The sequence below is a fragment of the Erinaceus europaeus genome, chromosome 17, assembly GCF_950295315.1.
Source record: "Erinaceus europaeus chromosome 17, mEriEur2.1, whole genome shotgun sequence".
NCBI classification, from domain to species: Eukaryota; Metazoa; Chordata; class Mammalia; order Eulipotyphla; family Erinaceidae; genus Erinaceus; species Erinaceus europaeus.
The window spans coordinates 13,674,890-13,684,848 of NC_080178.1; the positions used below are offsets into that span (position 1 = coordinate 13,674,890).

At 42.1% G+C, this 9,959-nt stretch overlaps 1 protein-coding gene across 1 annotated transcript; it reads right to left on the reverse strand.

Moving 5' to 3' along the window:
- Positions 1-8,189: 8,189 nt before the first annotated feature.
- Positions 8,190-9,122, reverse strand: LOC103109912 (olfactory receptor 4X2-like). The gene has a single exon (XM_007519029.2). It carries the CDS (start codon positions 9,117-9,119, stop codon positions 8,190-8,192), a length of 930 nt encoding a protein of 309 aa, XP_007519091.2. The 5' UTR covers positions 9,120-9,122.
- Positions 9,123-9,959: the final 837 nt, after the last annotated feature.

Sequence of the window (9,959 nt, forward strand, 5' to 3'; positions counted from 1 at the left end):
TGGAAAATTCCTCAAGATAGTGAAGTCCATATATAGCAAACCTACAGCCAATATCATACTCAATGGACAGAATCTGAAAGCATTCCCCTTCACATTGGGGACTAGACAGGGCTGTCCATTATCACTACTACTCTTCAACATAGTATTGGAAGTTTTTGCCATAGCAACCAGGAAAGAGAAAGAAATCTAAGGAATACAGATTGGAAGGGAAGAAGTCAAGCTCTCACTATTTGCAGATAATATGATAGTATACATAGAAAAACCTAAAGAATCCAGCAGAAAACTACTGGAAATTATTAGGCAATATAGAAAGGTGTCAGTCTACAAAATCAATGTAAAAAATCAGTGGCATATCTCTATGCAAACACTAAATCTGAAGAAGACATCCAGAAATCACTCCCATTCACAGTTGCAGAAAAATCAATAAAATACCTAGGGATAAACCAGACCAAAGAAGTGAAAAACTTATATACTTAAAACTATGAGTCACTAGTCAAGGAAATAGAAACTGATACCAAGAAATGGAAAGACATCCCATGCTCATGGATTGAAAGAATTAATATCATCAAAATGAATATTCCCCCCAGAGCCATATACAAATTTAACAGAATACTCATCAAAGTTCCACCAAGCTTCTTTAAGAGAAAGGAACAAAAACTACAATCATTTATCTGGAACCAGAAAACACCTAGAATTGCCAAAACCATCTTGTGGAAAAGAAACAGAAATGGAGGCATCATACTCCCAGACCTCAAACTATATTATAAGGCCATCATCATCAAAACACCCTGGTACTGGAACAGAAGTAGGAACACAGACCAGTAGAACAGAATTGAAATCCCAGAACTAAACCCCCACACCTATGGATATCTAATTTTGTTAAGGGGACCCAAAATATTAAATGGAGGAAGGAGGCTCTCTTCAGTAAATGGTGCTGGGAAAACTGGGTTGAAACATGAAGAAGAATGAAACTGAACCACTTTATCTCACCAGAAACAAAAATCAACTCCAGATGGATCAAGAACATGGATGTTAGACCAGAAACTATCAAAGATTTAGAGGAAAACATTGGTGGAACACTTTCCCACCTAAACCTTAAGGACATCTTTGATGATACAAACCCAATTGCAAGACGACTAAAGCAGAAACAAACCAATGGGACTACATCAAATTGAAAAGCTTCTGTACAGCCAAAGAAACTATCACACAAACAAAGAGACCCCTCACAGAATGGGAGAAGATCTTCACATGCCATACATCAGACAAGAGACTAATAAACAAAATATACAAAGAGTTTGGCAAACTTAGCAACAAAAAAGCAAATGACTCCATCCAAAAATGGGCAGAGGATAGGAAAAAAATATTCACTAGAGAAGAGATCCAAGAGGCTAACAAACACATGAAAAATTGCTTCAGGTCACTGATTGTCAGAGAAATGCAAATTAAGACAACATTGAGATACCACCTCACTCCTGTGAGAATGGCATACATCAAAAAGGACAGCAGCAACAAATGCTGGAGAGGCTGTGGGGACAGAGGAACCCATCAGCACTGCTGGTGGGAATGTAAATTGGTCCAGCCTCTGTGGAGAGCAGTCTGGAGAACTCTCACAAGGCTAGACTTGGACCTTCCATATGACCCAGTAATTCCTCTCCTGGGGATATACCCGAAGGACTCCATAACACTCAACCAAAAAGAGGTGTGTACTCCTATGTTCAGAGCAGCACAATTCATAATAGCTAAAACCTGGAAGCAACCCAGGTGCCCAACAACACATGAGTGGCTGAGAAAGCTCTGGTATATATACACAAGAGAAAACTAGGCAGCTATTAAGAACAATGAACCCACCTTCTCTGACCCACCTTGGATGGAGCTAGAAGGATTATGTTAAGTGAGCTAAGACAGAAAGATAAAGATGAGTATGGGATGATCCCACTCATCAACAGAAGTTGAGAAAGAATAACAGAAAGGAAAACTAAAAGCAGGATTTGACTGAATTTGGAGTAGGGCACCAAAGTAAAAACCCTGGGTTGAGGGCGAGGGTAGATGTTCCGGCTTCACAGGGCGGGGGTGGGGGATGGGGGATGGGATGGGACACAGTCTCTTGGTGGTGGGAATGGTGTTTATGTACACTCCTATTAATTTGTAGTCATGTAAATCACTATTTAATTAATATGAGAGGGGAAAAATTGATTGAATGTCTCAAACCTTTTAAAGCACAGGCTGAGTCTTTTTAATACATAGGCTGCATCTTTGATATGTTGACTCTCTTAAAAGCTTAGACCAGGGAGAGCAAAAGCAACTGGTGGCACAGCTATATACAAATAATGTCAAAGGACATAAATTATGGTGATATTATGTGTGATACAGCAAATCCTAACAAAGGGATATTTCAAAGTTAACCCAATTGCCCAATAATGTGATTATAGTAATACTATCTATTGCCTTCTTAAACCCTAAGACAGCAGGAACCTCCCACTTCCACTACAGAGTCTATATTTCCCCAGTCCTGGAACCTCTAGGGTGGGGTTTACTTTCCTGCATGCTTCTCTCAATTCATACCAAATGATATTGCATCTGCCGATCCCAACCTAAGCAACACAACAAGTACCACCTCAGCATGCTTCACTTCAGACTGTGTCCAGAGACTTCAGGCATAGAACATCAACCCTTCCCCCTCATTACTCAGGTGAGACCTTTCCTTTCACAGGATTCTCTAATTCCATTCCAGGAGGTTCACTTCATAACAAAGTCCCAAAACCTAAATATAGACCAGGTCCCGTGAGATAGAGTATATGTTCACATGTATCCATAAATTGGGGCAAAATGTATACCTGAAAGCAAAAATACACAATAGTCTGCAGTGAGTCAGTATAAAGTTCCTAATGAAATAGTATCTAATTAGACTTCGATACCCTCCTCACCTACTTCCTATTACAGTTCTCTCACTCCAAAGCTAACCTTAGCAAAGCAAGGACTACAAAAGCTGAGTAAGGGCAAGAGACTGGCATACTTTAATGATGACTCTTTAGTCACTATCAGGCCACCCCATCAGCTGGGGTCCTAATCGGGGAGTCCTAAGATTCCAAAACAGACATGATGGGCCTAGACCTCAAATAAATCCCTCTCTCCATTGTTACTGGTCATTTCTAACAAGAACAATACAATAGACCCCTTTGTGGGCCCTCATAGGACCTTGCCCTCAACTTGGATCAATAATGGTAGAGAATGTTCCATCCTCCGAAGGTAGAATGCACAACATACTCTATGCTACACCTGAAAAAGATGGGTCAATATTGGGGCAGCATGGACTATTCCTACTCATGACCACAGAATGTGAGCTCAGATCTATAGGGATACAGAGGTCACATAGGCTCCTAAGCTGAATATGGGCCCCAGATCACATCAATTTGATGGGGTTTACAGTCAACAATATTTATACCCTTTTCCCATATTAGGGAGCTACTCTCTTCCCTGATCCATCTTTCTGGTCCTTTTTCCAGCCATGACATCATCTCCCCAGACAATAACTTGGATCCACTTACATATGATATTTCAGGCTCAAGGGGGAAAAAAGAAAAAGAAAAAAAACTAGTATAGCCACAGGCCCTTTGGAATTTAACTAAAATAGGCCTACTAGCTATCTAGAAAAAAGAAGGAACCCCCCCCCCAACTCTTCATCTGCACTATTCTAGCCTTAAGGTCCATGATTAGTCAACAATTTCTTTGGCTTTGTATGTTAACTCTCTTTTCAGCCACTGTTGTAGAGCCAGATGTTGTAGTGCGCGGGCCGCAGAGAAGAGAGAGAGAGGATCCGGAGCCAAGAGGAAACACAAATCTTTATTCGCGCTGGCACCTCAGAGTTGGGTGTTAGAGAAACAGGTTGGGCCACGTGGAGGTAGAGAAAATGGCCGCCTCACGCAGTAACCTTTCCTGCTTCTGAACACCAGAGTGGAGCGCCGGCAAGAGAGCGAGGTGCGGAAAATGAAGGGTTTTTATAGGAGTAGCTTTCGCAAGAATGGGAAGGGGGAGGAGTAACCACAGCACTCCAGGATAGGATGATAACTCTCGTGAGAATGGGAGGGGGGAGGAGTAACCAGAGCACTCCAGATATCGCGGGGATATAGACAATGTCCTGAGGGCACAACATGGCTGAACAGGCACTCCGAGAATGTCCCAACTCTCCAGGGAACTAGCAGTAGCCTGAGGGGACAACATGGCAGATGTGACTGCATTGGCACAATTTCCCAGCAAGCCACCAGGTTCCAGATGCTAGCATGATGCCAACCAGACTTCCCTGGACAGACAACCCCACCAATGTGTCCTGGAGCTCCACTTCCCCAGAGCCCTTCCCCACTAGGGAAAGAGAGAGACAGGCTGGGAGTATGGATCGATCTGTCAATGTCCATGTTCAGTGGGGAAGCAATTACAGAAGCCAGACTTTCAACCTTCTACATCCCACAGTGACCATTGGTCCATACTCCCAGAGGGTTAAAGAATAGGAGAGCTCTCAGGTAAGGGGATGGGATACAGAGATCTGGTGGTGGGAATTGTGTGGAGTTGTACCCCCCTCTTATCGTATGGTTTAGTCAATGTTTCATCTAAGTTCATTTCCCACGTCTACGCTCTACCGGACCTGCCAATATACGCAGATATCTTCGCCCACCCTGTCCAACGCTTGACGTCTTGTTATCCAATCTGGTCCCCTACGCCTACACTGAACTTCTCTGTTCCAGACTCTTGGAAACAGAGTTGGCAGTCAGCTGAGGTAAAGAACAAACACCTCATCACAGACCCCTGCAAGCGTCAACCTGGCTTTGACCTAGCACGTTATGATTGGGCCCTCCTCAATCGCTATCGAACAGGCCATGGCCGGTGCGCCGCTATGATCCATCGCTGGTGAGCCAGAGACGACTCGAACTGCCCCTGCAGCTACAGACAGACTATGACCCACATAGTCAACAACTGCCACCTCTCCAGATTCAAAGGAGGTCTCGAAACTTTACATCAGGCTCAACCTGACACTGTTGACTGGCTACGGAAGAAGGGCAAACGCTAGAAGAAGAAGAAGTCAATGTTTCCTTTTTAATAAATAAAAAATCTTAAAAATAAATAAATAAAAGCAAATAGCATGGGTCTGACTGGCCTTTTCTAACACACCTTTTCTCCTACTTTCTCTCCAAAAGAGAATAAAATAAAGTGCCATCACTAGAGGAGCCAAAATTGGCCTCTGCATTCCCATCTCCCTTACTAAATAACTTTAAATTGCCAAATTGCTTCCAGAAAAATCCATCTATCTACACATGGTCACACAGCAGATGGGTGTTGAGCCCAAACTAGAATTAGGTTCCATGCATTCCTGTTCAGTCCTCACTCAACCCCAACCCCCCCAACTGCTGGCCCCAAAGCTGGATTCCAAAATGGAAGGAACCGTGAAAGGAGAAAATGCTTCACATTTATAACAAAGAATAGAAAAAAACCAAAGAATAAACTTGGCCAGGCAGTAGCCCATGTGGTCTATGAGGTAAATGGGGCTCATAAAGAGTAACAAAATGGCAGCCAAGAAGGTGGGTCTATGGATAAAGTCTATGCTTTGCACGCACAAATCTTGGATTTAATCCCTAAAACTGCCATGACTGAGAAGAATTCTAGTCTCCCCCTTAACCATTTTTTTCTTGTAAAAAATAAATAAATGTTTTTTTAAATATTCTAAATAGCTCAAAGAGATACATTAATAAATTGCCTAGTTCTGCCCAATGACCAAACATAAGTTTCCCTTCCCATATAGAATGTCACCAGCCACAGGTGTTCTATTAGGCGACAAAAAGGATAATAAGAACCCAAACCAGATTACTGCCCCCAGCTGTCTCTGTTCTGTCATACTACTGTCTCAAAGTTCTGTGTCTTTGGCCAACAGAATTATGAACCAAAGGGATAAATTGATCCTCTTTTATTTAACCATATTCTATCCAGAGCATCATAAGAACTCAAACTCCATTTTTAAAGCTCCAGGAAGTCTTACTACTCAAACACAACAATGTCACATCCTTCTGTGTATACATCAATCACACCCATGTCATGGGATCAACCTTTTTCAGCTTCTAAATAATACCTCTGGAAAAACAGAAGATGTCAAGACTCAAACATTAATATCTGGTCCACATTCAGGACCCCGCAGAACTCCCAGGAATAACAAAGGTTGATGAGAAAATTGATAAGTAGAAACAATAAGCTGTGTATATACTTCTGTTGACTTGAAGGCATATAGAAAGAAAACACTTCATTTCTGCCTATATTCACATCCCACACACATACACACACACTTGTTTATAAAATGGCAGTACTATGCTTGATTTTTCCTATTTTATTGAGGTACTATCAACCTATAAAATTACACGTTTAAAACAATGTGATTTTCTGATATCATTGACTGTAATGATGATTACCATCATCAAGTTACAAAACAGAAACTCTTTAACTGAAAATGTTGGGGATCTTTTCAATGCAATAGAGATTAATAACAGAATTGGTCAAGCAAAAGAAAGAGTCTATGAAGTGAAAGACAAAATTTTTGAAATTATTTAGCCATAGGAGAACATGTAAATGAACATTAAATAAAGAGTGTATATAAATGTGTGTGATAAAATAGTATGTCATTAAAAGAAATAATATATGCTATTTTTTGCCTCCAGGGTTATTGCTGGGGCTTGGTGACTGCACTATGAATCCACTGCCCTGGTGGTCATTTTTTTTCCTTTTGTTGCCCTTGTTGTTTATCGTTGTTGTTGTTACTACTATTGTTGTTATTGATGTCATTGTTGTTGGGTAAAACAGAGAGAAATGAAGAGAGGAGGGGAAGACAGAGAGGGGGAGAGAAAGACACCTGCAGACCTGCTGATTCACTGCTTGCAAAGGGAACCCCCAGCAGGTGGGGAGCCAGTGGGGAACCTGCTGCACTACCGCCCAGCCCCCGCCCCAATCTATGAATTCTTGAAGAGTCCAAGAATGGAAGGCACTGGAAAGATTAAAGAAAAAATGTGTGTGAATTTCCCAAATCTGAAGAAATATTCAGACATTCAAGTTCCTGAAGTTTATGTCAATAGTTTACCCAAAAATTTCAGTTAAAAAGCCTCTTCTCCAAGACATCAGAATGCAATCTTTAAAAGCAAATGGGAAAAAAAGAATTTTAAAAGCAGCAAGATAAAGTTTCTCTTATGTAAGTTTAAAAGATTCACCTAGAGCTAACAGTAGATTTCTCAAGAAATCTTCCAGGTCAGAAGACACAGAAAGAGAAAGGAAGGGGGGGGGGGCAGGATTAATATATTCAAAGTATTCAAGTTACAGAAAAAAATATGCAAAATTTCCCTTTGAAATGAGAGATTAAAAAGAAAACTTTCCCAATAAAAATTGACAGTATGTCACATATAAAGTGAATATAGTGAAATCTAAAACTGAGTTCAGCCTAAAATTCTGAAGCAACACGGAGGCTACCAAAAAGGGTTTGGGTGCCAGAGAGTGGGGAGCATAGTGAGGAGGAAGTTCACTGATCACACAGGAGGAAGAGCAGCATTTGGCATTCCCCCTGGTGTAGCAATTACAATTTCAAGAGAGGTAAAGTGGTCTATGGAAAACATTACTTTTCGTAAACCAATAACACTTAAAATTAATACAGGAAGTCTAATACAGAAATTAAACCTAAAATATTCATCACAGCTGATCCTTGAACAAGAGAATGAACTCCCTGCTTCCACTTATATGTGAGTTTTCTTCACTCTGAAGGCTCCATGTTCACAGGTTCAACCCACCACAACTGTTGGTTGGTTAAAACTGCAGATGCAGAACCTTGAGATATGAAGTGTAATATATATTCCACTAGCATTTATTGGGGTGGAGGACACCAACAAACAATTATGTTATATTTTATAAATTTTGATCTATGACAGAAAAGAATGAAATATCTAAACCTCTGCATGAAACATATTAATGAATTATAACACATCATTCAGAAGAATTGTTCTATAAGTAATTAGAATGAAGGTTTGAAAGTCAAAAGTAGTTAGAACATTCCTAGGGCTAACATGCCCTATGAACATTCCTGCATCACACTTTGCCCCTCAAATTGGGACTCAGCATCATTCAAAGCCCCCTGAGTTGGGACTCAGCATCATTCAAACACCCAGACTCAGGCTCTATTTCTCCTCTGGCTTCATTGTCCGAATCCACAGTCGCTGCATGGCCTTCTTCATTTCAGCATTTCTCAGGGAGTAGATGACTGGGTTGAGGAGTGGAGTGATCACTGTGTAGAACACAGCCACCATCTTGTCCACAGACAAGGTGTCAGAAGGCCTCAGGTAAATGAAGATGCAGGGCCCAAAGAATAAGACAACCACAGTGATGTGGGACCCACAGGTGGAAAGGGCCTTGCGTCGCCCCTCAGAGCTTCTGGCCCTCAGGTGGAGCAGGATGACCACATAAGAGGACAAGAGGACGACAAAGCTGATCACAGACAGGGTGCCTCCGTTGGCAACAATCAGCACACCAGTGAGCAGGGTGTCAGAGCACGCAAGTTTGAGCAGGGGAAGCACATCACAGAAATAGTGGTCAATCACATTGGGCCCACAGAAGGGCAAGTGGAAGATGAGGAGGATTTGGGCTAAGGAGTGCACTAAACCCCCCAGCCAGGCTAAGACCACCAGCAGAGCACACACCTGCCGGTTCATGATGCTGACATAGTTGAGGGGTTTGCAGATGGCCACATAGCGATCATAGGCCATCACAGTGAGCAGATAAATTTCAGTGCCCCCAAAAGAATGGAGAAAGAATACCTGTACTAGGCAGCCCCCCAGAGAAATGGATTTCTTTTCAGCCAGCAGATCTGAGATGAGTTTAGGGGCTGTGGTAGAGGAGTAGCAGATCTCCACAAAGGACAGGTGACTCAGGAAGAAGTACATGGGAGAGCCGAGGCTTTTGCTGGTCAAGACTGTGAGCACGATGAGGAAATTCCCCAGCATGATGGCTGTGTACAAGAGCAGAAATAGCACAAAACAAGCCTTCTGCACCTCCTGCCTAGGAGAAAGTCCCAGAAGAATGAATTCAGTAACGTTGTGTGAGTTAGCCATGAAGTCAACACCAATAGGCAGAGGTTTGAGTGAGGAGGGTGGTGATGTGAAAAGACACAAGAATTTCTACATTAGGTGGGTGAGTCCCATAAGCCCTTGCTTAACTGAGAAGTGTATAAGCTGCAGATTGAAAGATGAGTAAGAGTTAGTTAGACATAGAAGAAATGAATGCATGAAAACGCATCTGTACAGGTCTGAAGTTAAGAGAGAACTTAAAAGATAAGCCCAGAAATAGACTTCAGTACAAGTTCATGAAAGACAGCCACAGACTTCATATTTATCCTCCAGACAGTGAGAAACCAGCAGGAATGTTAGTCATATGAAAAGTAAATTGGTTCTGTACACAGACACTAATTATTGGAAACAGACCAAGGAAAGGAGACCTACTAAGACGTCAGTGGATGACAGAGGCCACAAGAGCACTGTCTTCATATTAGATGTCTATTTCCTTTGAGTGCTTCTAACTATCTTTTACCTATAACTTCCCTACATCCTTGCATTGTAGGAAGTTTTTGCCGGGGTGGGGCAGTGGTGCACATATCACCATGCAAGATGAGCCGAGTCCAAGCCCCCAGCTCCCCACCTGCAGGGGTCTGAGTAAGGAGTTAGGAAGCAGGTCTGCAGGTGTTTATTTTTCTCTCCCTTCTCTACCTCCCCTCCTATCTCAATTTCTCTCTGTCCAGTCAAATAGAAATAGAAATTAAAAAAAAAAAAAAAAAGGAAAAATGGCTGTGGGAGCCGGGAGCTGTGGATTTGTGGTGCAGGCACCAAGCCCCATCAATAACCCTGGTGGCAAACAAACAAAAAATATTTGCTCCTTCCCACATACCCTTCTGACTC

Excerpts from the sequence above, each read along its gene's own strand:
- LOC103109912 (XM_007519029.2), bottom strand. The coding sequence starts at position 9,119 with ATGGCTAACTCACACAACGTTACTGAATTCATTCTTCTGGGACTTTCT.